General features: G+C 41.5%; 2 protein-coding genes across 3 annotated transcripts in view; one reads left to right on the top strand and one right to left on the bottom strand.

Annotated features, from left to right (window-relative positions):
• Spg11 (SPG11 vesicle trafficking associated, spatacsin) overlaps window positions 1-2002 on the top strand; it is a 57130-nt gene extending 55128 nt beyond the window's left edge. For both annotated transcript variants that reach the window (XM_042687775.1, XM_042687776.1), the window contains 3 exons: window positions 12-167; window positions 441-592; window positions 1485-2002. In XM_042687775.1, the coding sequence (XP_042543709.1) occupies window positions 12-167; window positions 441-592; window positions 1485-1662 (486 nt within the window). In that variant the 3' untranslated portion in view covers window positions 1663-2002. The remainder of the gene's footprint in view (window positions 1-11; window positions 168-440; window positions 593-1484) is intronic.
• A 518-nt stretch (window positions 2003-2520) lies between these two features.
• Window positions 2521-26516, bottom strand: Eif3j (eukaryotic translation initiation factor 3 subunit J). The gene is made up of 8 exons (XM_042687778.1): window positions 26367-26516; window positions 26147-26259; window positions 13091-13145; window positions 12645-12736; window positions 8300-8414; window positions 5334-5495; window positions 3875-3948; window positions 2521-3563 (listed from the first exon to the last, which is right to left on the bottom strand). Exons 1-8 carry the CDS (start codon window positions 26401-26403, stop codon window positions 3432-3434), a joined length of 780 nt encoding a protein of 259 aa, XP_042543712.1. The 5' UTR covers window positions 26404-26516; the 3' UTR covers window positions 2521-3431.
• Between the last annotated feature and the right edge of the window lie 60 nt (window positions 26517-26576).

The following is a 26576-nucleotide window of genomic DNA, read 5'->3' as shown; positions in this document are numbered from 1 at the left end:
TGCTCCTCCAGGACTCCTGTGTGCGACAGGCCCTGCACTGTCATCGGCTCACCAAGTTGCTAACACTACAGATTCACTTTCTGAACACTGGCCAGAACACAATGATCATCAACTTGAGCCACCAGAAGCTGATGGACTGTATCATGGCCCTACCTCGGTTCTACCAGGTATGCTAGGAAACCATAGTCAGCCCTGCATCGCCACATCCTTCTCCATTAGCCCAACATTCATACTGGCACACCCAGGATGGCACTAAGCTTCAAGGCTGTCCAGAGACTGCTTGTCCTTGTCCTTTATTGAAGGGGGACACAAGGAATCGGCCCTTTCACTGTTACACAGTTGGCTTAGTGGGACTAATAATACTGCCTCTGATTAATCCATGTGAGCAAGATTGAGCCTTCTATTTTCTATCCCATGGATTCACGTCTCTCCCTTTTAAGGCATCTATAGTGGCTGAGGCCTATGACTTTGTTCCTGACTGGGCTGAAATTCTACACCAACAAGTGATTCTTAAAGGCGACTTCAATTATTTGGAGGAATTTAAGCAGCAAAAGTCATTAAGACCTAGTATATTTGAAGAGATTTCCAAAAAGTAAGTATAAGAGTTGACCATAAACCAGACATTGTGGCAGGAGGCTGTGGCAAGAAACACTGCTTGAGGTCACAGGAGCTTGAAAGAGTGTGGGCACGACAGCCAAATACCATCTGTTGGGGAAATAAGGGTCAACTATGTAGGTTTTCTTGCTTTGAGGTTAGGTCAGAAATAAGTAATTTATGGCTAGGTACACCACATACCTCATACCTTCAGTTGCCTTTCCGCTTAGGATGGCAGCGCTGTCAATCTCCAGAAGACTGTTGAGGCCAGCCTGGGCTACACAGCAAAAGCATCTTAAAACCACACACAAAAACTAAAGCAGCAAAAAGCAAACCTGGGTGTAGTGGTGCATGCCTAATCCAAAGGATTGTCAGTGAGCCCACATCTTGCTCATGTAACTCTAGCTCCAATAAGGTTTGTAAGTTGATAAGATCACAGTCCAAGGCTGGCCCCAGGCAAAAGACATTATTTGAAAAACTAAAGCAAAAAAAAAAAAAAAAAAAAGGCTGGTAGTGGTAGTGTGGCTTAAGTGGTAGAGGTTCTGAATTCAAATCCCCCTCTAAACAACAAAACTACAAGAAAATGATACTTAGACTTCTGCAACAGATGAATGAGACGTTTGCTTACAATGCCTTTATAAGCATGAATGCCAAAATGGCAACCCTAACCCAGATGGGCCTTTTGGTATACTAACTTTATTGTAATTAAAGTAAGCACTGGCACTTCCATTTAATGAAACAATTTATCACATACAAGTATAGGTATACTTGTATGAGGAACCTCCCAGTCTACAATATCCTTTCCTGTACAGATAGTGGTACTGAGCTAATAGTCCTTACTTAAGATATAAGTATCTTAACACCACCTTCTCTTCTATTCCTTTGTCTAGATATAAACATCAGCCTACTGACATGGCCACAGAAAACCTGAAGAAGTTGCTCTCATATTGTGAAGATATCTACCTGTACTACAAATTGGCATACGAACATAAATTCCTTGATATTGTGAATGGGCTTCTGAAGGACCCTCAAACAGGCTGCTGTCTAAAGGATATGCTTGCAGGTTAGATTCCAAAGGTGGTAGTTTCCTGTACTGAATGAACTCCCAACAGACATCCTCCAAGATCAGAGTAACTTTTGATCTGAACTGACAGCCAGATCAGTCCTTTGTGGGTGGCAGGAACTTCATTACCTACGTGAAATGACTGTTCATTGACTTACGTAACTTCATATATGTATATTGGTATAAAGATCAAAATCTTCCTCTTATTCAAGATGTAATGATTAAAAAAGGCCTGTGCCTGCAGATTCCAGTTTCAAAGAAATTTAATATTATTTACACAGTTAAGGAATAGGTGATACATGTTCATTTGTTAGCTCTTTCTATTAAAATAGGCTTTAAAGTTCAGTGTATGTCATTATTACTGCCAAGAAAATCTTAGCTCTTGTCTGCCTTTAAACAGTATTTACTGTAATTATTGCTGTGTGGTCCTGTTTTCCACTTAGTAGTCTACAGAGCTTTGAGGTTTCTATTTCCTATGGGAGAAAAACATTTTTTGTTCTGGTTGTTTGGAAGGGACAAAGAAGACCACACAAAGTTGGTTAGATCACTTAGAAAATAATCACTCAACTTATATGCTTATAGCAGTAACCTGAGTTGTAGGCTCCATTACTCTATAGTATGTGCTTAACTAAGCCTTAGTGTCTATCTAAAGAGAATAAAATAATTCTGCAAATAAATAAGAGGAAGGCAGCTCACCTTTGTTGCTCTATAGTGATACTACCAAAGGCCTGACCAATCAGTCTTAAAGCTGTAACTACATCAACAGTGATTAAGCTTTAGTAAGAACATAGGGCGCTCTAGTCCCTAGGAGACTATGTTCTGTACTTTCAAATATTTCTTGGGAGGTAACACGAAATTTTAAGTCCTCACAATAGTGATTTTATTAAATTAGTTGCTTTATAAAACATTGCAGATGTCATAATTGTTAACATAACAATTTACCAAACTGTAGTTAACTGATGCAGCTTGCTGAGCATGTTTTATAAAGAAAAGGAAATGCCAAAACCCTGTTAAGTTATTTCATTGCAGCCTAGGAGACAAGAGATTTGTTTCTCAGACACTTGAATCAAGCAAATAAAAACAGGTAGTTTCCCTCCCTCAGTAGAAAGTCTGATAAATAAAAACTTAGACAGTCTGTACACTGAAATTCCATAACTTGTCCTGTGATAATGGAGAGGTTTACCTTCTTCAGCTTCAGAGGTGGTTTTGGTCATTGAAATTTTAAGTATCAAACCAGTACTTTTCAGCCGCAGTATCTTCACTCTGAGATAAGTTTTCTTCACAATGTACTTAATATCCTCACGCTCAATTCTTAGACAAAGCAATTTTAATACTAGGTGCACACCACATGCCCTGGCTGCAAACTGCTTTTCTTGACAAGTATGAAGTAGTTCAAGGAGGTATGGTTAAGGCTGTATTACTGAACCGTGCTGGTAAATACTACACAATTTTTTGTCATGTTGCAACCTTTGTTTCCAATTTAGTGACTGCTGCTATGGGATTAGACAGCAACAATGACAACATTATTAGGTTTGTTTTGTTTTTAGACTATGATTTAGTAGCAACTTAAGTTCCCAATTTTAACCCCTTGGCAGCAAGATCCAAGTTCCCTCATTTGCACATTAGCACCTAAGTGTCAAGGGGTTAAATAACCAGCACAAAAGATACTGCACTTCTGATTGTAGCATTTGGCAGAACTGAAAGGAAAAGAAGTTGTGCTACATGTTGAAGGGATTGTGGGCAACAGAAAGAAGACACTAGGAGAGAGAAACTGTCACATGAAGTCTTCATAGTCTTGTACATATCCTCCATCATAACCACCATAATCTGCCAGATCGTCTTTCATGGTGGCCTTTAATCCCCCTCCAGGAACCACGCCTTTCTTCTTCTTTTTGGCTTTGCTTTGCTAAAGATGAAACAGAGTTAATTCATGAAACCTTATCTGCCATGGGCATTTTATCTGGTATAGCAGCCCTCACAAAGACACCAAAGCCTCTGGTCCCAGAAAACAAGTCTTTTAAAGAATTCCTATTAACTCAAAGGAGAAACACACAGGATGTCCATAAACACAATGATTGGCAGTAGGCATTAGAGCATCCCTTTCTATCCCAGCTTTAAAGCATTCATGAACCCCACTTAAGTTTCATCTATTAAGAATAAGTTGCTCACAACCCCACTGTAATGCGATAAGCATTTCCCTGCATAGCTTGCTCTTACCTTTTCTTGCTTCTGTTTTTCACTGCAAAGCACAGTCAATGAATTGGTAATCTTTTTCAAGTCATCAATTTCCACTGAAAAAGGGAGGAGTGAGTATATCACTAACTTTAATTTGGAAGTATTTTGAAAAAAAGCAAAATAGACACCTGCAACTACAAATGACAAACCTAAGTAACTTTACCATCTTATTTCTCCTTTTATAAACATAAGATGGTAAGACCATTTAGCCTAAGGTTAGGCTTTTAGATCAAAACTACTTAAACTTGTAAACTCAGCAACCAAAATTTATAATGATCAGGGCTGGGAAGGTGGCTCAGTGGTAGAGCGCTTGTCTTGCATGCATGAGGCCCTGGGTTCGATTCCTCAGCACCACATAAGCAGAAAAAGCTGGAATTGGAGCTGGGGCTCAAGTAGTAGAGTGCTAGCCTTGAGCTGAAGAGCTGAGGGACAGCGCCCAGGCCCAGAGTTCAGGCGCCACAGCCAAAAAAAAAATTACAATGACCAATCACCTGTGTCTTAAAAAGTCCCCCTAGCAAAAAAGTCCCTGAGCCTCTTATCTCCAACTAACTGCCAGAAAACCGGAAGTGGTGCTGTGGCTCACAGTGGTAGAGCACTCATACCTCCCAAAGCAGGAAAAATAGCCCATAGAGAAAAGAATAAAATACAGCCTCTGGGAATATATAATCACAGACCAAATTTAGAACCCCCAGTATAGTGATCATTTCTTAAAACTCAACTTACAATTTACTGTGTAGTACTCCTTGAAAACGTCTCCAAACACTAGCAAAACTAGTTCCTTCCACATTAGTGCTACACCACCCACGCTGTCACTGCCATCTATCCTGCCCTGAAACCTATGACTCCACAAGGCGTGGTGCCACAGCCACAGTCCTGAGAATGAATGTGAGCTCTGACAAGTACCTTGTCTTAGGCTTTCTCATCTCTCTTCTCTAAAATCCTACAAAGTCCAAGATCATTCTCCTAAAAGATACCACTTTGTAGCCCATTTCAACTAGATAAAATAAACTGGTGTGGTCACAGTCCCACAACTTTTTTTTTTTGGTCGGTCCTGGGGCTTGAACAGTGGGCTTGGACACTGTCCCTGCGCTCTTCAGCTCAAGGCGAGCGCTCTACCACTTGAGCCACAGCACCACTTCTGGTTTTCTGGTGGTTTATTGGAGATGAGTCTCACGGACTTTCCTGCCTGGGCTGGCTTTGAACTGTGATCCTCAGATCTCAGCCTCCTGAGAAGCTAGGATTACAGGCTTGAGCCACCGGCGCCCGGCTTCCCACAACTTTTTTTGAAGGCAGTCTGTCCCCAACATACTATACATACAACAACATTCCTAAGAGTAGCTACTAAAAAAATCAAATCCCAGGTGTGTATTACCAACATCACAACCCCTCCATCTTTGCCCCTATTTAATCTACCCACAGGGGCTAGAGAATAATTACTTACACGAAATACACACATCTCGAACTAAGGCTTCCAAAAAACTGGCATAATATAATGACTTTTCATACTGTGTAATTTTATCTTTTAGTAACTTCCCAAATTCTGTGAAATCATCTCTTGAAGATGGGTTCATAGCATCTATTCCACAAACTGTATTATTAACACCTGGAGGGCAGAAGAAGCACCAAAAAGATTAGTAAGTTAAAATTAAAAAAACAAAACCCAAAACCAATTACCCCATTGTCCCACTCTTCAGACAACTCTATTTTTAACCTAGGCTCATTGAAATCCAGGGACGTAATTCAGAAGGGGGCCTGTAACTTTGAGTAAGAAAAAATATTACATCTTCAATTTTTACTACAGGCACAAATCTGACTTACCAATAGAGATCAGATACTGTCATGTCACATCATGTCACATTATAGTTGAGACATTATATTGAAATATTGTCCAGTCAGTATTTCAGCCACTTGACTGTATTCTGTTCAGCACAACAGGGCTCTGTAGCTCAGTGGTAGAGGACTGACTTGACTAGCATGTAGGAGGCCTCACGTTCAATCTCACCACCACAAACTAAAAGCACACAATTCAGTGTTGCAAAGGATTTTAGTACCTTTGTAAATAAAATCCTGAGTTTGGTGTTTTTCAATTTTTTTAGTTACGATAAAGGTGATGTATACAGGGGTTGAAGTTACATTAGTCAGAGTACAATGTCACCCCTCTCCTTGTTCGCAGTTTTTCTCCCCCATTCCTACCCACAAGTTGTATCGTTCATTTTCAACATACTGTCCAGTAATTACCATTGTTGCATTTGCTCACCCTTTTGAGTTTTGTTTTATTCAGTTAAAAATCTATTATGAAAGGATACACAAAACTCACCAGCTGCCAAAAGAACTCCATGGAACAAAAACAAAGTGCTTAAAGGATTTGCCTAAAAATAGCCCCAGAGTAAGGTAAAATAACCTGCTAACAAGTTATTAGCTACCCAATAACTTGAGATGTAAGAGAATTCTAGACTAAAAGACAAGTATGCTTCTTCCTATATTCCTTTCAATATTAAAAGCTTATCATACCAAAGATGCAGTATTTTGATATGAAAGACAATAATAAAATCTTATTAACCAAATAATGACTTGTATGAATGCCTACTGTTGTCATGTGTTCCGTCCTATTCCCTCCCTCCACCCTCCCCATGGGGCCTGAACTCTGGGCCTGGGCGCTGTCCCTCAGCTCTTCAGCTCAAGGCTAGTACTCTACTACTTGAGCCACAGAGCCACTTCCAGTTTTCTAGTGGTTTACTGGAGATAAGTCTCGTGCACTTTCCTGCCACGGCTGGCTTTGAGCCATGATCTTCAGATCTCGGCCTCCTTAGTAGCTAGGATTACAGGCGTGAACCACTGGCACCCAGCTGTGTTTTTTTTTTTTTACTTCTTAATCTTGTTTTTGGGCAGTACTACTAGGGCTTGAATTCAAGGCCTGGGTACTGACCCTTTATCACTCAAGGTTAGGGTTCTACCACTTACGCCACAACTCCATTTCTGGTGTTCTGTGATTCTTTTGAGAGTCTCATAGCCTTTACTGCCTGGGCTGGCTTTGAACCGCGATCCTCAGATCTCAGCCTCCTGAGTAGCTAGGGTTACAGGCGTGAGCCACTGCCAGCTGGCTTACTTTTTAGTCTTAACTGGTTTCCCATGCTAGACTGTGAATATGGAATAAACCTGCCTGTTTAGTAACTACATGGGAAGCTTTAACATCCATAAAAGCACAGCATCTGGCCAAGTGCCTCTAATTAGGTGCGTACTCTTAGGACCTTTCAAACACACAGGAGCATCAGCAGCCAGATAGGGTAACACTTCCCTAAGGAAAGGGAACAATTCCTATAGCCTTCTGATGTAAAATGGAAGGGACCACAACAACCAGAGGGTTCTTGATTACAGATTTCAAGTTCAGAGTTGTTTGTTTCAACATGACCTCCTCTGAAAAGCACGCAACACCTGTTAAGAAGCTTGTTTAAATGAATACAGGCTCTATCTTCTGTGTCAAGTTACTTTTTTTTCCTTTTTTTTTAATGTGATGCTGAGGAATTGAACCCAGGGCCTCATGCATGCAAGGCAAGCGCTCTACCACTGAGCCACCTTCCCAGCCCTCAGGTAACTTTCCAACAACATTCTGAACGTACTTTTAGGGTCCTGAAAGTTTTTTTCTTGTCCACTTACTACAACTGCAGACATGGCAGACAGGAATGGTAAAGGCCAAGAAGGATCAAAGAAAGAAAAGAAACCAGAATGCAGAAGATGACCAACCTTGGTGGAACATGCAGTCTGCATATGGAGACTTACAGCCTTCCAGTCATCTCAGTATTTAAATCACAAAGCCAAACCCTTAATTTCATCCAGCTCATAAATGCACTCTACGTAACAATATACTTCATTAGGACTAATGACTTTATTCTTTTTTTTTTTGAGAAACAGGAGCTCTCTGGCTTTGACCTGGAGATCTTCCTACCTAGCCACTCAAGTGCTGGGATTATAGGTGTATAACACCACACCCAGCAAGTACAGTAACTTGAGTCCTTTGATGCTCCAAACAATGAGTCATAAATCTGAAAACATACATCTACTCAAATACACACAGATTAATATCAAAATTAGGCAGTACACTCCCTTTAAGACATGTTTTGTCAGTCAGTTGTGGGACTTGAACTCAGGGCCTGGGCACTGTCCCTGAGCTTTGCTGCTCAAGACTAGCGCGCTCCATGTAAGCAGCAGCCTCCACCACTTCAGGCTTTCAGGTGGTTAACTGGAGGTCTCCTAGACTTTCTTGCCGGGCTGGCTTTGTACCACAAACCTCAGATCTCAGCTTCCTGGCTAGCTAGGATTACAGGCGTGAGCCACCAGTACCTGTCGGACATGTTTTCTCAATGTTCACAACTAACAGTATTGTCCTGCAACCCACCCCCCGCAACTTACCAAATGTTTCTTTTGCTAGTTCAAGGTCTGACTCTTCCTGTAGTTTCTTTAGCCGCAGTTTATCTGCTAATTGTTCTTCTGGTGTTAGCACTTTAGGTTCTTCAGGTTCTTCTAACTAAGATGAAAGAACAGAAAATTTCACAAAGATATCCACTGAAATATTATTTATACTTTCAAATAAATTTAATTACATCCTAAATGCCCAATAACCATGAGTTAATGGCAGATCCACTAAATAATGTAAATACTATCATAACAAACGTGACAGGATATAACAGTAGTAAGAAAAGTTGTTTTCACTTCTTTCCAAATCTCATTCCTTTGAAAGGACAGCAGTTAAATGTCTTTTCTATATGCTGTAACTTCGTATTAATACATGGTATTATTTACAGCAAGGAAAAATCCTCATATTTACTGAGGAAAAGGTGAAAGGAACCTGTGCTCTTTATACTTATTTTCCCCTGTGCAGTTAAGATTTTCATTTTGAAATCTGCTTCTGAAATAAACTACGTTTCATTTCTCATGGAGAGGAAATGGGAAAGATCATTACAACAGGTTAGAAAAGTCCTGGGATCTGAACTCTGGGCCTGGGCGCTGTCCCTCAGCTCCTTAGCTCAAGGCTAGCGCTCTACCACTTGAGCCACAGCGCCACTTCCAGCTTTTTCTGCTTATGTGGTGCTGATGAATTGAACCCAGGGCCTCGTGCATGCAAGGCAAACATTCTACCATTGAGCCACCTCCCAGCCCCTCAAAAGCACTTTTTAGAAAGAAAAAGAAACTTTATTTGACTGTCTTAGTAGATTGAACACCATTACATATTTTCTGCATCAAAACTAAAAATACCTCAGTGCCAGGCCTATTATTAATTCAGTGCACTCCAAGTAAGGTTTCTTCATATTAAGAGACTAACATAAAAATGTAACACAACAATGTGATTCTAACCTTAATGGCCCAAATAGATTTAGTCACTATAATTCCTTAGACTTCAGTTACAATTCTATTATTTATTCTGATAGTAAAAGGGTATTTTTAGACAAATTATTACGATGTGGTACCAGCTGTGAGGCTTGTGGGCCTGAGACTTTTTTCCTCCCTCAAGGCTAGTGCTCTACTACTTGAGCCACTGGCCCAACTTCTGGCTTTTTTGGTAGTTAGAAAGAAGAGTAGCTAGGATTCAGGTGTGAGCCACCAGTGCTTAACTAACAAATTATTATTTCTTTATGCCAGTACCAGGGCTTGAATTTAGGGCTACTGCTGTACCATCTGAGCCATGTCCTCTTCTGGCCTTTTCTGGTTAATTGAATGTATCAAGGCATCAAACCTTGATCCTCAGATGGTAAGCTTAGACAAATTATTAAGTAGCTAAAATGTTTTAAATTGGAGGGGGAAGAACAGGAATTCTATCTTGCATATATATTATGAAATGATTGAACCATGGAATATCTGTCACTTCAGATACTTAATTTTGTAGGGTAAGAACATTTAAAAGATCTACTTGCACCAATCTGAGACTTTTCTGAGGATAGTATTTCTGTGTTGTTTGGGTTTCTGAACATATATTCAAAAATATATTAAATACAAAAAACCCTCTAACTGAAACAAGGTAGACAAAAAGGAAATAGGGAAAATATTCAAATGATATCAGAACCTAGGACTTAAAACAGCCTCCTAAGTGGAATATATTCTTTTTTTTTTTTGGTCGGTCATGGGGCTTGTACTCTGGGCTTGGGCACTGTCTTTGTGCTCTTCAGCTCAAGGCAAGCGCTCTACCACTTGAGCCACAGCACCACTTTTGGTTTTCTAGTGGTTTATTGGAGATAAGAGTCTCACGAACTTTCCTGCCCAGGCTGGCTTTGAACTACAATCCTCAGATCTCAGCCTCCTGAGTAGCTAGGATTACAGGCATGAGCCACCGGCGCCCGGCTTATTCTTTTTTTTTTTTTTTTTAAAGTTGATTACATTCTAACTCCAAAAGAACTGCAAAGAAATTCTAAATATGCTGAGACATTTTATACTGTTAGTAGTAACACTAGTATTATAGAAAAAAGCAAACATTAAAAACAAGGATTTTCAGTATAAGAAATGTTGATATGAATTAGTGATTACACTCACATACATGCACGCTCCTTCATGAGGCAAGCTACCTTAATACTAATGAATAACCACAGCATCTAGATTCAGTCTCTTAAATATAAATTCCTTATAACAATGAAGCACAAAGCAGTGACTACATAGTGGGCACTGGCACTGGGGGCTTATGTCTGCAATCATAGGCTGAGATCTAAGGACTGCAGTTCAAAGCCAGGTTAGGAAAACCCATGAGACTTGGACTAGTATATACTAAACCAGAAATAAGCTTTCCAAGATGAATGGAATCCTGTGGAACAGATGGGCATGAATTGGATGCTGGTGGCTCATGTCTGTAATTCTAGCTTACTCAGGAGGCTGAGATCTGGGGATTAATTACAATTCAAAAAGCCAGAAAAGTCGGTGAGACCCTTATCTCCAACCAACCAGTAGAAAGCCAAAAGTGGAGCTGTGGCTCAAACGGTAGAGTGCCAGAGTTGGGTGAAAAAGTTAAAGGACAAAGCCCAAGTCCTGAGTTGAAACCCCAGTACTGGCACCAAAACCCCCAAAACTGTTAAGCAAAACACACTTTACAACATGTTAAGTCAGAAATGTTCACCATAAAGTCATAGGTATAATAAAAATAAAACCTTATTTTTTATTACTTGAATTAGCTTATTATATCCCCTTTCCTTACTCTGAAAATTGGTAATTAAAACAAACTTGTTCTTGACATTCAAAGTAATCAAAGAGCAAAAGGCAAAAAGAGCCATCTAATAAACAGGAAAGTCAGAATGAGAAATACCACCATTCTGCAATCTCTAAAAAAATAATTAGAAGTTGATCATCAACTGTATTAAAAAAATTAAGTGAGTGGGCTGAGAAGGTGGCTCAGTGGTAGAGCGCTTGCCTTGCATGCCTGAGGCCCTGGGTTCGATTCCTCAGCACCACATAAGCAAAAAGAAAAAAGCCGGAAGTGGCGCTGTGGCTCAAGTGGTAGAGCGCTAGCTTTGAGCTGAAGAGCTGAGGGACAGCGCCCAGGCCCAGAGTTCATGCCCCATGACCGGACCCCCCCCCCCAAAAAAAAAAAATTAAGTGGCTTGCACCTGTAACCCTAGCAAGTTAAGGGTCTGTGATCTGAGGATCTTGGTTCAAAACCAGCAAAAGGAGAAAAGTTCAAAAGATCTCCAATTTACCATAAAAAAAGCTGGACTGCAAATATGGCTCAAGTGGCAAAACAGTAGCTGAAAGCAAGTAAACCAAAGAATGAGCGCTCTGTCCTGAGTTCAAGCCCTGATACTGATACACACATTCAGACACACAAGGGAGAGAAATGATGTAGATAAAAATAGTGGTATAACCAAGGAACCAGGCTGTCACCACTTTAATCCAGTCACCAATTTTAGGTATTAGTTAATATTAGTAATATTTATGTTTAGTTTTTAATTATTAGACATTAAATCTTGATGTGATACAATATGAAGCACACCCTATTAACTTCATATGTGAACTTTGCTCCTTTTTATAGTATTCCCTTCCATCATTCTCCCCACCCCCTTGAAGCACTCAGCATCCCAACTTGAAATGTCTAACCTGAATCTAATAAAAGCTTGATAATTAGCTGGCAAGATGGAGGAGACTGCAATTTACAAGGAAGCATTCATAAGATAGAAGCTGTACAAAAGGCAAGTACTCTGGTCTCTTCAACAAATGAAAAAATAAAAACCAGAGTGTGACTCATCTTTAGAGCACCTACCAAGCACAAGCACAAGACCAACTAGTTCAAGTTCCAGTATTGCTAAAAAAAAAATAATAGTAATAATAATTTTTTTTTTTTTTTTTTAACTGTGGTCACTGTGCAACCATGACTGCTGTTTGTCAAAGCTTAAAAGGCTTAGCCACTCAGGAGATGGAGCTGATATTGTGGTTCAAAGCCAGCCTGAGCAGAAAAGTCTAAGAGACTCCATTTCCAATTAACCAGCAAATAGAGACGTGACTCAAGTGGTAGAGAGCCAGCCAGCCAAGCAAGCCAGCCGAGTAAGCTTCAATCCCTGAAGTCAAACCTAGTACTGGCCAAAAAATGAGAGAAAACCTTAAAAGGCATTCTAATGAATGAAAGAATATTAAAAACAAAAAAGCCCTTCTGGGTACTTTCTTTGCAAAAGTACAAAAAACGGCCTATTTGGTATTCACCCATCTTGTGGGATCCATTTATATTTAGACCTGTACCTACTGATGTAAGAATTCTGCATACACTTTAAAGAAGAACAGAACTTACTCTCTTTTTAATTTCTTCTTGCCTTTTCTTCTGTTGTCGTTCTTTTTCTTTTATTTTCTCCGCTATTTTTTTCTTTTCTGAAATTTTTATTTCTGAAAGAAATGTTTTATTCATAAAGTAAATCCAGTTTATGGACAACTGAAGAGACCAAACTGTTCCTGACTTTTAGACACACACAGTGATAGCTTGGAAAATAAGAAGAGCAAAATTCCAAGGCTCTTCTTTGTCCTCTCTAATTTGACCCTTAAAAATTTAAACATCTCCTTTGATATTTCTCCACCACATATAATCTAATTATTTTTTGAGGACAGAAAAAGAGAATTAAGAGGGAATGGAAGGTTGCTTAATTTCAGAAAACTATCATTTAAAATTTTGTGAGCATTGTGTTCAGGACCAAGTACCTACACCAAGATATCAAACCAAATGTAGGAGCAACAGTGACTCACCTGGTTTTACTTCTGCCTCTTCTTTTTTTTCTTCATCATCATCATCCCAGTTATCCTAAAGAAAAAGACCTCAGTAATTCTTATAAGTTTGAATCTTCTATGTGATCTTTATATATCAATTTGTCTAATTACACAGAAACAAGCTTATCGACATTGTGGGCACTACATTAAACAACACATTAATGTAGGATGAACGGATATATTTATAATGTTGAACTGATTTATTTATAGCCCTCTTTACTCATCTGTCCATTTTTCATTTACTTTTACATCTTTTAGTACTGTGAGGGAACCTTACCTTTTGAGGTTGTATTACGGATTTCCTAAATTGTTTTTGTAAGCAGGGTATTTTCTACTATATCCCTTATTTTTGTACATTAAAGCTAATGGTTTTTGTGTGCTAATTCTGTGTCTTGCCACCTCACTAAAACAATTTATCATTTACATTGGACTTGACTTATTGATACATCAAGGTTTTTAGGGGTTTTTTTTTAACAAAAAGGAAATGCAAATCAAAAACAACACTGAGATTCCATCTCACCCCAATTAAGGATGGCCAATATCAACAGTACAACAACAAAAACTGGAGGGATGTGTGAATAAAAAGGAACACTATTATATGGTTGGTGGAGATGTAAACTAGTGCAACCACTCAGGAAGATGATGTGGAGGTTCTTCCAAAACAAAACAAAACATAGAACTTCCCTATGATCCAGTGATACCACTCTCGGGCATTTACCCAGAATATCACAAATCAAGACACAGTAAAGACCTTTGCGTATCCATTTTCATTTCTGAACCGTTCAGGATAAATAGGACATAGCAACAGCCCAGATGCCCTACCACAGGTGAGTGGGTCAAGAAGTGTGTGTGTGTGTGTGTGTGTGTGTGTGTGTGTGTGTGTGTGTGTGTGTGTGTTACTACTCTATCAGAATATGCCATTTTCAGGAAAATGGATAGGTTTAGAAAAATATGGCGAGTGAAGTCATGCTCAGAGACAAATGGTGCATATTTTCTCTTATGTGAAAGTAAGACCTAACATATAAACATGTACAATAACATATACAGGGTTATATGCATACACATAAATTGACAGAATACTTAGTGTAACTCCTTTGAACAACAAAAAATTTAGGAAGCTGAATAATGTTAGGACGAGGACATCGAGAGGAGGAACACAAGTATGGAAGAAAGGTGAACAAATATACTTCAATGTACACTATGTAAAAACTGAGCTGTGTAACAAGGATGGGGATGGGAAAACAAGGGGGAGAATGGCAGAAGGCGTGACATGACTAAGATGCATTGTACTCATAACCTGACTTCTGGAATCGAAACTTGTACAACGACTTAACTAAAAATAAACCAGGTGCCAGTGGCTCACGCCTGTAATCCTAGCAGGAGGCTGAGATCTGAGGATTGTGATTTGAAGCCAGGCTAAGCAGGGAAGTTCATGAGACTTTTAAATCTCTACTTAACCACAAAAAAGGTCAGAAGTAGAGCTGTGGCTCAAGTTGTAGAGCACTAGCTTTGAGAAAAAAGCTCAGAGACAGTGCTCAAGCCCCAGGACTGGCACATACATAAAAAAATAGTAATTGAGAAAGTGTAAAAATATATTTAAAACATATGTAAGTACATCTTTAATATAAAAAATTTGAAGTCTGCAATGCCACAAAATTCAGAAAATTTTGGTTACTAACATGCTACAACACAAAGCTTCACACCTGACTCATCAATGGATGGGGTGGGGGAGTGTAGCTGTGGAGACGGGAGGGCAGGGATGGTAGGGGAAAACACAAGAGGAGGCAACAATGCTTGATAAGAAATGTACTCATTACCTTGCTCATGTAACTGTAACCCCTCTGTACACTATTTTCACAATAAAAAACATATTAAAAATCTTGTATAAAATTGCCTTCAGGCTACATGTATAAGGCATATATATATAAAACATTAATAATTTTCACCTTCAAAAATCTCAATGTATTTGCAAACATCCCAAAATCTGAAAATTGAAACACTGTCGGCCCCAAACATCTTGGAGAGGCATACTCGACCTGCATCCTTACCCTGCCCCCTTCTTAATGTCTCTAGCGTTACCCTGTGAAGTCCTATCTACCATACCATGCCGTAAAACTGATCCGACATTTTCCTTCAACTGCCTTTGGATTTGGGCCACTTGGAAAATCTTACACCAAAAAAGAATACACAGAGTTTCATTACTATTCCACTTAGATCCCTAGCCCATCTGCCTGTTTGTCTTTCTCTCTAGTTTGGGTAATTACTTAGAGGTAGATCTGTAGTCTTTTCTATGCCTAACTGAAATCACTGAGCTAAATATAAGTCAGTTGCTAGACTGAATTTTCTAAGGGCTCCATAGACTTTAGAAGATCAGCTTAATGTGGACAGAGAGACAGCCTTGCATTTGAATGAGACTTTGAGCACTGTCTCAGCAAACACCAGGCACACCTTACACCATACACACCGCGCAGAGCTGGGCTGGAGGATGGTACCAGCCACACAGGAGGCCCTGACGCGACTAGAAAAGGCAAAGGTTGAGAGGCAAGTTCTGACCAATGCGCCCATCTATGACACACACTTCTGGTTTAATTCCAAGACAGATCAAAAATCTAAATCAGTCTTAGGCATATAAATGAACTAACCCTGCTTCTAAGTCCAAAAAGAATTAAATATCCATCATCCTGTCTAAGGCTGCTATAGGGGCTGCAGAAGTAGAGTAGGAAGAACATTATATAATCATCTTGGCAATTTAAGCCAAGATTCAGTATTTATTTTTGCCAATATTGGGGCTTGAACTTGGCCTGGTCTTGGTCCCTTATCTTTTCTGCTTAAGGATGGTGCTCTACCACAACTCCACTTCTAACCTTTTGGTGGTTAATTGGGGTTACGAGTCTCATAGAGCCAGGCGCTGGTGGCTCATGCCTGTAATCCTAGCTACTCAGGAGGCTGAGATCTGAGGATTGCGGTTCAAAGCCAGCCCGGGCAGGAGAGACCGTGAGACTCTTATCTCCAATAAACCACCAGAGAACTGGAAGTGGTGCTGTAGCTCAAGTGGTAGAGCGCTCGCCTTGAGCTGAAGAGCCGAGGGATAGCGCCCAGGCCCAGAGTTCAAGCCCCATGGCCAACAACAACAAAAACGTCTCATAGACTTTCATGTTTGGACTAGCTTCAAACTGTAATCCTCAGATCTCAGCTTCCTGAGAAGCAAGGTCTACAAGTGTGAGCAACTGGCATCTGGCTTATGGTCCAGTTTTGTCAGTCATGGGGCTTTAACTCATGGCCTGGACACTTACCCCGAGCTCCTTTGCTCAAGGCTAGGGCTCTACCACTTTGAACCACAGAACCACTTTCGGTTTTCTGGTAGTTTATTGGAGATAAGAGTCTCACAGGGGTTGGGAAGGGTCAGTGGTAAAGTAGTTGCCTTGCATGCATGAGGCCCTGGGTTCCATTCCTCAGCACCACACAAGCAGAAAAAGCCAGAAGTGGGGTTGAGGCTCAAGTGGTAGAGCGCTAGCCTTCGGCTGAAGGGACAGCTGGAGGGACAGCGCCCAGGCCCAGAGTTCAGGCCCATGACCACCACCACCGACAACAACAACAAAAAAGAGTCTCAGACTTTCCTGCCTAGGATGGCTTTGAACCCCTATCCTCAGATCTCAGCCTCCAGAGTAGCTAGGATTACAGGTGTGAGCCAGCAGCTCCCAGCTCATGGTTGTTTTGTTGAAAACAAACCCATCAGTCATTATTTGGATAACTAACACTAGAGTCTGAAATTAGGGATCAAATGTTTATGTTACCTGGATGACTTGCCTCCTAAGTATTTATATCAAAACACCACAGTATAAAAGGAAGCAAAGAGCTAAAAATAAAAGTTAAGCAAGAGGCGAATCTACTGTTAGTGGTAGAAAACAGAGAAGACTGGGTTTGGTCAGCTGCTTTAAGAAGTGCTTCATCAAGAGGAAGTGTACTCATAACCTCACTCATGTAACTGTAACCCTCTGTATAGTAGCTTTACAATAAAAAAAAAAAAGTGCTTCAGAGGACCCTGTGCTCGCTTTCTAGGGAACACATATTTACAACCTCTAACAATGGTGACAATGACAGCACTTAATGAGACGCTCACTTTATAGGGAACGCATATTTACAACCTCTAACAATGGTGACAATGACAGCACTTAATGAGACGCTCACTTTGCACCCAGCATTATGCAAAGAACTTTATATGGAGTAACATGGTGAATCCTCACAACAGCCTTCAAAGGAAGGTGGCATCATCCCTGTTTTACAGATAAGGAAACTGAAGCCCAGACAAAGCCACTGTCTTCAGTATCATTTCTTCTCTGGGTCCTGAACTGTAACTACTTGGGAACTAAGTTCTTCCACACCAAAATCCATTCTTCCAATTAGTTCTGGAATGACCTCACTGGTATTATAGGGAATCATATGGCTGGGCACTGGTGGCTCAAGCTGTAACCTCAGCTACTCAGGAGGCTGAGATCTAAGGATGATGATTTGAAGCCAGCCAGGGCAGGAAAGTCCATGGCTGTGGTAGCGCATTAGGTTTGAGCAAAAGCTCAGGGACAGTGCCCAGGCCCTGAGTTCAAGAGCCAGTACCAGAACACACAAAAAAGCTACAATATGTAACAAGTATTAACTATCCATCTTCAGAACTCAGATTGTAGCCAGGCACCAGTGGCTCACATCTATAATCCTAGCTACTCAGGAGGCTGAGATCTGAGGATCCCACTTTGAAGCCAGCCTGAGCAGGAAAGCCTAGGAGACTTTCATCTCCAATTAACTACCAAAAAATCTGGAAGTGGAGCTGTGGTTCAAGTGGTAGAACACTAGGCCTTGAATAAACAGCTCAGGTTGACAAGGTCCAGGCCCTGAATTCAAGCCCCAGAACTAGCACCAAAACAAAACAAAAACCTTAACTGGAACTGGTGGCTCACACCTGTAATCCTAGTAACTAGGGAGGATGAGATCTGAGAATCACGGTTCAAAGCCAGCTGGGGCAGGAAAGTCCTTGAAACTCTGATCTCCAATTAACCATTAAAAAACTGGAAGTGATTTGTCTAATCCGGGGAAGGGAATAACAAAACGCTGAAACAAGGACACGGGATGATCCATTGCAATGATACTTACAAGACAGTGTATTGAAAATGAATTTTACAACTTCGAGGTGGGGGGGGCGAGGGAGGGAAAGGATAGTGGGAGAACAACAAGGGAAGGGATAACAATGCTCAACAAGAAATGGACTCATTGCTCTACTCATGTAACTGCAACCCCCCCATACAGCACCTTTACAATAAAAATTTAAAATAAAAAAGAAAAGAAAAGAAAACCAGAAGTGGTGCAGTGGCTCAAAGTGCAGAGCGCAAAAAGCTCAGGGATCATGCCCAGGCCCTGAATTCAAGCCCATGACTATCACCATCACCACCACCACCAAAACCAACAACAACAACCCTTCAAACTGGACTCAGTGGTAGAGCGCTTGCCTCGCATGCATGAGGCCCTGGGTTTGATTCCTCAGCACCACATAAGCAGAAAAAGCCAGAAGTGGTGCTGTGGCTCAAGCATTAGAGCACTTGCCTTGAGCTGAAGAGCTGAGGGATAGCGCCCAGGCCGACTTCAGGCCCCATGGCCGACAAAAAACAACAACAACAAAAACCTTTCAACTGCCTATAGTGATTAAAAAAAAAAAAATAAATTAACTCACATTTGTTCTATGTGAAGTTGGGGTGTTTACCACATATTCCAATCAATCTTCCTCGCTGATTTTCCACAAGTCTAAAGAAATTATTTTAGAAGCCTTTAAGGGCAAAAGTAGAGAACCTGAAATACCTTCAATGCGGAGAAACCAGTATTGGCGCAGTCCTGCTCGGTGTGGGCATCCCTTCGTTCTCTTTCGCAGGACAACACCAGCCTGCTCACTCCCGCCACTGCCCCTGCAGCACCTCCTACCACAGCAACGTCTTCTATCCCATCTCTACCACTGTCCCGAGTGTCTCCCAACAAAACACGAGCCTTACACAACTCTCAATGTAGAATATGAAGCTACCTAGAAGTGCTCCAGTCTATTCCAAAATGAATTTTAGTAGCAAAAGTAGTTCCTGCCAGCTAGAAGTTATGACATTTGTTCTTCAGTTCATAAAAGGCCCATGAAAGGTGAACTTTATTTGTCTGATATCCTCACCTAAACTGTAGGCCCTGAAGTTACTACCAAGCTAACACCCAGTCCCTAGATAAGGTAAACAGCAAAAAGAAATAGCCACACCTGCAAACAAATAGCTGGAACCACAGAAAGAGTTAGCTTTCCCTGGGATTCTAAATATTTTGTTTCTTTAGTTATGAAATCAGTGGGTGTTGGAAAAGCAAATATAGGATAGAATGCTTGCCACAACACTTCTGAAAAACCTATCCAAGTTTTCTGGTAAACATGAGGACTTCGTAAATGCTGGCAAAGTTTCAGATAATATGCAAAAAGATTTCCTAAAGAAAGACCCAAAATTCGCACTGAAAATAGGACGTCTGTAACTCACTTCAAAAGAGCCCTAAATGGTTATGTGGTTCAAGATACTACATACTGTTATTCAATTAAAAGTCCCTCTTATTTTTGGAACCCAATAGACTTTCCAACTCTGATATCCAATTTATCTATAAAATAGTCATGCTAGCTGTTCTCCTAAAATGGTTAGCTTCCTTAGCAAAAAAGTAGTTTATAAACTACTTATCTTACCAATGCATATACATATCCACTATCATTTGAACCATTTCTCTGAAAGAGATGGTTGCTTTTCAAATTTAAAACCCACTTCCCAGAAGGGTGCTGGTGACTCATGTCTGTAATCTTACTCAGGAGGCTGAGATCTGAGGAGTGTGGTTCAAAGCCAGCCCAGGCAGGGGAAATCTGTGATCTCCAATTAGCCATCAAAAGGCCAGTGGCACAAGTGGTAGAGCACCAGCCTTTAACAGAAGAAAAGCTGAGGGACAGTGCCCATTTCAAGGACCAGTAACAGCACCACAAACAAAACAACCAGGCTGGCGATAGAGCTCAGTTGGCAGAGTGCTTGCCTGGGTTTGATAGCTAGCATTCTACCTAGCATCCCAAAGAATCAAGCAAACTACAACCTGCTTCCCAATTTTACATGACTATTAAAAACAAAACAGAAAATTTTAAACTGCTAGTTTCTTTTAGTATCTAACAATGCAGCTAGCAGTTGACTGGTTCTGTCATTTTATGATACACAACCACAAAATGTCACATGCAATGAGAGAACACATTTAGGGCTGAAAATGTTTTCCAAGTTAAGCAAGATGTATTTATAGATTCTCAAACAGAAGTAGCTTCAGAAGAATAGTAAGTTGTCCTGTCCCACAGTAATAGCCGAAGAACTAACACATGCATATTCCTTCCCTTTTTTTCTCTAAATAACTTGATTCAGATACAGTATCGTCTCTAACTGGATAAAAGTTTTCTTCTTGGTGTTTCACAAGCTGTGCAGGTTCTGCTCTGAGTGGCCCCAGAACTCTGAAATGAGATTCTGGCAAGGCTAGAAAATTTTCCCATGAAAAATTTTTAAAAAGAAATCCAAATATGTTGGGCACTCCTGGCATGCCTGTAAATAGCTCCTCAGGAAGCTGAGATCTGAAGACTGTGGTTCAGAGCTAGCCAGGACTACAGGAAAGTCTGTGAGATTCTTATCTCCAAGTAAGCACCAAAAAAGCCAAAGGGGAGGTATAGCTCAAGTGGTAGACCTCTAACCTAGAGCAAAAAAGCTCAGAGAAAATGCCCAGACCCTGAGTTCAAGCCCCATGACCAGCAAGAAAAAAAGTCTCAACAATCTACTATCATACCAGAACTGTGCTGATCTCTCAAGCCAAGGTCTTGCCTTAGTATATTCTACTTAATTCAATTATGTCTGGCTCAGAACTTGTGTTCCATATTACAATGCCAACTGTCTCATATTAGGAGCAGTTGTCAGTTAATTCTACTTTAAATTCTTGGCTAAGCAATACCAAGACCAAGACAATGAACACTAAGTAAGTCATTTATTGTGACTGGACAAACAAAAAAGGGAAATACTCTTCAATACAAAGACTGGGGAGGTAGCTCAGTGGTAGTGCCTGACTAGTAGTTTATCTCCCAGAAGTACAAAAAAAATTTTTTTAAGTAATATAGACTCTTAAGACATTGATCATTAGTGTAAGCAGCATTACCTACAAAGCAAAAGTATGGTGATGCCACACAGGTGTTCAGACAGCCAAAGCTAAGGCCATAGTGCTGTCATCTGGGCTACTCAGAAGGCTGAGATCTGAGAACTGAGGTTCAAGATCATTCAGAATAGGAAAGTCTGTGATACTGCTATCTCCAATGACCACCAAAAAGCTATGTATGGCTCAAGAGACAAAGCACCCACCTTGAGTGAAAAAGCTAAAGGACAGCACTCAGACTGTGAGATCAAGTCACACTATCAGCACACACACATAAAGAAAGCATAGACAGGTACTGGTGTCTTATGCCTGTAATCCTAGCTACTCAGAAGGGTCAAAAAATTTAAATAATAAACCCACTATTTATAAAAATTGCTAATTATTGCAATTATATGACTAGGTTTTTCTTCAAAATAATGGGATTGGAAGAAAATAGGGATTATAAGGGAAATAAACCTGTTCTGAGTGCATGCATGCACACAGGTCCCAGAATCATGAACTCAGGGCCTGGGCACTTTTCCCTGAGCTATTTTTGCTCAAGGTTAGATCTCTACCACTTGAACCACAGCTCCACTTCCAGCTGTTTTTTCCAGTTGTTAGATGGAAATCAGACTCTCACAGATAGACTTTCCTGCTGGTGCTGGCTTTAAACTGCAACCCTTAGATCTCAGCCTCCCGAGTAGCTGGGATTACAGAGATGAGCCACCAGCACCTATCTTTGGATCTCATTTAAAGAAATTGTAATGCACTTAGGAAGCAAATGGGTGAAAAGGTTAAGCATAGGAAGTTTCCTCTACTGTATGGATAGTCTATATACCCTTTGAATAAACTCTATTTCTAATCCGTTCCAGTGAAACACTAAGAGTTGTCCCTTCTTCCACTACGAACTTACTGTCTGCTCAATCAACACATCCTACATATCACTCTGTAACAAGGACAGAGTCCACTCATACTCACCGAGTGAATAATCCCGCCCACTGACTCTGTACACTGAGTAGTACAAAAAGTAAAAATAAAGCCAGGGTTTTTAACTGGAAAAAGTATAGACAGCCCTTTCACTATGATTAAAAGCTTTCCAACTTCACCTAAGTTCATTTTTGCCACTGTCCCAGATAGCTTTTTCGGGGGAGGTGGTAGATGAAGGAGCCTTGGGGTTTGTACTCAGGACCTAGGTGCTGTCCCTGAGCTTTTTTGTTCAAGGCTAGCACTTTATCACTTTAGCCATAGCTCAACTAGGTTTTTTTTGGTGGTTAATTGGAAATAAGTTTCACAGACATTCCTACCCTGGGTGGCTTCAAATGACGATCCTCACATCTCAGCCTCCTGAAGTAGCTAGGATTACAGATGTGAGCTACCGCCTCCAAGCTCAGATGATTATTTAAAAAGTTTACAGAAAGCAAGGTACTGACCCGTGCTGGTGTCTCACCCCTGTAATCCTCACTCATCAGGAATCTAGGATCTGAGGATGGAGGCTTGTAGCCAACTTGAGCAGAAAAACCATGGCTCTTATCTCCAATTAACCACCAAAAAGCCAGAAGTGGAGCTGTGACTCAAGTGGTCGTAAGTGCCAGCCTTGAGTAGAAAAAACTAAGGGACAGAGCCTACGCCTGAGTTCAAGTCCAGTACAAAAACTTGTGGGGCAGGGGAAGGAACACAGAGAAAGAGACTGTAAAATACTAAGTCTACTGTCTATTCAATCTCTGCAAAACTATTAGAGCAGATTTGTAACAAACACTCCAGTTTTTTTCATTTCTCCAGATATTACAAAAGATATTAAACTAATACGTGAGAAGGTTAAGCATTACAAGGTTGAGATAAATAACTTACATTCATCTACAGACTTTGCTTTTAAAGACTTTTTTTAAATAAAAATTTACATAGTGGGGTTGGGAAGGTGGCTCAGTGGTAGAGTGCTTGTCTTGCATGCATGAGGTCCTGGGTTCAATTCCTCAGCACCACATAAACAGAAAAAAGCCGGAAGTGGTACTATCCTTCAGCTGAAGAGCTGAGGGACAGTGCCCAGGCCCAGAGTTCAGGCTCCATGACCGACTCAAAAAAAAAAAAAAAAAAAAAAAAAATCACATAGTGAACTGTTTAGGGACTACAATTATTCCTTGTAACTAGACCTCATCAAAACAAGTTCTTGCATATATCCTCCCACAAACAGATTAAGTGCTAAAACATTAGAATTTAGAAATTTTGTGATATAACTACTAAGAGGACAAATTTAATTCTAGACTAGTAAAGAGAAAAAGCAAAATTTTTCTTGATAACCATGGTCTTCCACTCAAAGCAATAACCTCAGAGTAAAAAGACAATATATAAAGTGCTTAATTTTTGGCGTTAAAAATTATAAGCTTGGGCTGGGAATGTGGCTTACTGGTAGAATGCTTGCCTACCATGCATGAAGCCTTGGGTTCAATTCCTCAGTACCACATAAACAGAAAAAGCCCGAAGTGGCACTGGCCTTGAGCAAAAGAAGTTCAGGGATAGTACTCAGGACCTGAGTTGAAGACCCAGGACTGGTCAAAAAGAGAGAGAGAGAGAGAGAGAAAGAGAGAGAGAGAGAGAGAGAGAGAGAGAGAGAGAGAGAGAGAGAGAGAGAGAAAAGAAATTATAAACTGGCCAGGCACTGGTGGCTCACACCTGTAATCCTAGCTGAGATCTGAAATTGCAGTTCAATGGGCACTCTTATCTCCAATTAATTACCAAAATACATAAAGTGGTGCGGTGGCTCAAAGTGGTAGGGCACTAGCCTCAGGCAAAAGAACTCAGGGACAACGCCTAGGCCCTGAGTTCAAGCCCTACAACGAACCAAAATTTAAAAAAAAATATAAATTGTAGTGCAAAGTAGTCCTAGATACTAGTATCCTAACAGCCTAAACATATTCTCAATTAGCCAAAGCACAACATGAAGTGACAAAAGAATTAGCATTTACTGACCACCAAGTGCTGGCTAGCTAGCCCAGCTTATGCTTGGCAAGACATTTAAAATGCAAACCACCCTCTGATGTGGATCCTAAAATGAGACTTACAGATTGGGAAAGTATAACTTGCTTATTGACCACAAATCTAGAAAATATCAAGGCAACCTTATAAACTAAAGTCTGACTCTAACGCTCACTGGACACCACATTGTAGGACTCAATGTAAATAAAGCTAGTATTTCAACACAAAAGGGACCAATTAAGACTTCAATTTCTAAGATCAATTTGAAACTTTATGCAAAAGAAATGATAACTACATTAAAATGTATGCAAAGGAAGATTAAACAAGATGGGCTTTATAGTCTGACAGCTCCAAAATTCATTCCATGTGATCACAATTGACTCCACTCAAGCTTAACTTTGAGACTTTTCTCCTGAATTCTCTACTCATTTCTAAATTTAACCTATTCCCAATCTTTATGAGACAACCATATCCACATTTGAAAAAGTGAAAATTCAAATCTAACCCAAAGCTTGGAAATCTGTTACAATGTGGTAATGTGGTAACGTTGTAACGAGGCTGGCAACACAATCTACTGCCATGTCTATGCAGCATGTAAACAAAGCATCTAAATATCTCGCAGTCAGCAATAGTACTCCCATTTAGTAACTTCAATGTGTGCAAAGATCACATTGTTCCTGAAATTCAAGCTGTCTGACAAACTGGACATTTACCTCAACAGTTAGCAAAAAAGGAAAACCAAACAGTTCATTTAACCCAGACAGAAGGATTTACAGGATACTCAGTTTATAAAGAATATTAAGCTAGGAGGGTAATACGCTCACTAGATTCACCAAAACCAAGAAAAGAAAAAAAAAAAAAAGCATTTCCAATTCATACAAAATGTTACCTATCATGGTTTCAAAAACTTTTTAATGCTCATCTTCAGATTCTGGACTTGATACTTTTAGCTATGTTTTAAAAAAAAACAAAAAAACAATGTGATCACAGTAAATCGTCTGTGAAGTTGTCAAAAACAAACGATAAAGCTGAATATAATACAGAATTACAAGGCATCGATCAGAAAATAAAACACTAGCCCCTGGCCGGCTTCAAGTATTAAACCTTCAGTATTTGCATAGGCCTCGTTCACGTATCAATGAAAAACGGACACTCGGTTTTTCAGAGTGCTGTGCAGACCAACCCAGCCTTCGGTCAAGGTAACTGCTGATTTATCTCGCTGCTCAGTTCACCCTTTTTACCACAGGGTGGGGGAAGGGAGGGCTAAAAGTTATTTTACTCTACAGTTCTATTCAGCTTGTACAGAAAAGGCTGGGATGAAAAAACCAAGGTGACTTCCCTTACCTAATCCCTGGCACACACGCTCCACCAAACAGGCTCATCAGTTAAAATTACTGAACCTGGGGAGGAGACCTGAGCGGCTTTCCAGACTTTCCATATGGGAGATCAACCACCACCAGGTTCAACTTCCACGTCGGCCAAGTCTCACTCCGACCCGAGGCTCCGGCCTGCGACGCCGCACGTGGGCCGCGGCCTCCCGGGGCTGCTGTCACCTCCCGGCGCCAGTTGGCGGGTGGGATCGGGGCCCTGGGAGCCGACTCTCCAAACCAGGGCCAGGGAAGGGGGAGAGAGAGAGGTCCAGGCCGCCACCGCCCTCCGCGAGGCAGCGGCGGGGCGGCGCTGCCCGGCCCCGGCACATGGCCGGCGGGCGGAGGGGAGGAGGGCTCGGCGGGTCCCGAGGCTCGCGCGGGAGCTCCACGGCCCGCAGCAGGCCCGGGCGGCGCCCCTGGGCCCCGGAGTCGTCCTCCCACCGCCCGCCCCGCACCTCCGCCCGGCCGCGCCCGCGCCGCCGGCGGGTCTCGGGCCCGCGCCTACCTTGACGTCCTCGTCCTCGTCCTCGCCTTCCCAGCGGTCCCCGCCGGCCGGGCCGCCGCTGCCGCCGCCCCCCACCTTCCGCACCGCGTCTTCCACCGAGAACGTGTCCGCGTCTACGGGAGAGAGCCAGCCGCGTTAGTGCCTGTTTGCCGGTCCCGCCCGAGGGTGTGTGTGTGGCGGGGGAGGGAACCTGTCTCCGTCCCCGGAACTTTCTGCTCACCCCAAGAGTCCGAGTCCCCCGCCGCTGCCGCCGCCATCTCGAGCCGGGTGGCGAGCGTGTGTATGAGGGAGCGCGAGCGCCGCGAAGAGTTGGCGCGGCGGAGGTGAGTCACCCGGCTGGCTCTCGTTGGCCCGCGCGGGGCACGCTGGGACCGTGGCTGACTTAGCGCCCAAGCCCGGACCACACCCCCTCCCCTCGGGGCGGCGCCGG

The sequence above is a fragment of the Dipodomys spectabilis genome, unplaced genomic scaffold (genome assembly GCF_019054845.1).
Source record: "Dipodomys spectabilis isolate Male_0828 unplaced genomic scaffold, ASM1905484v1 ptg000108l, whole genome shotgun sequence".
Taxonomy (NCBI): Eukaryota; Metazoa; Chordata; class Mammalia; order Rodentia; family Heteromyidae; genus Dipodomys; species Dipodomys spectabilis.
Note: the sequence above shows the minus strand (reverse complement) of the source record. Positions and strands in the feature narration are given on the sequence as shown.

What these genes read in the sequence shown, in the direction of transcription:
- Eif3j (XM_042687778.1), bottom strand. Translation starts at nt 26,403, where the DNA reads ATGGCGGCGGCAGCGGCGGGGGACTCGGACTCTTGGG. An exon ending in GGGGGACTCGGACTCTTGGG is followed by an intron (nt 26,260 to 26,366) that starts GTGAGCAGAAAG and finishes TCTCTCCCGTAG; the next exon opens with ACGCGGACACGTTCTCGGTG. An exon ending in ACGAGGACGAGGACGTCAAG is followed by an intron (nt 13,146 to 26,146) that starts GTAGGCGCGGGC and finishes CTTTTTCTTTAG; the next exon opens with GATAACTGGGATGATGATGA.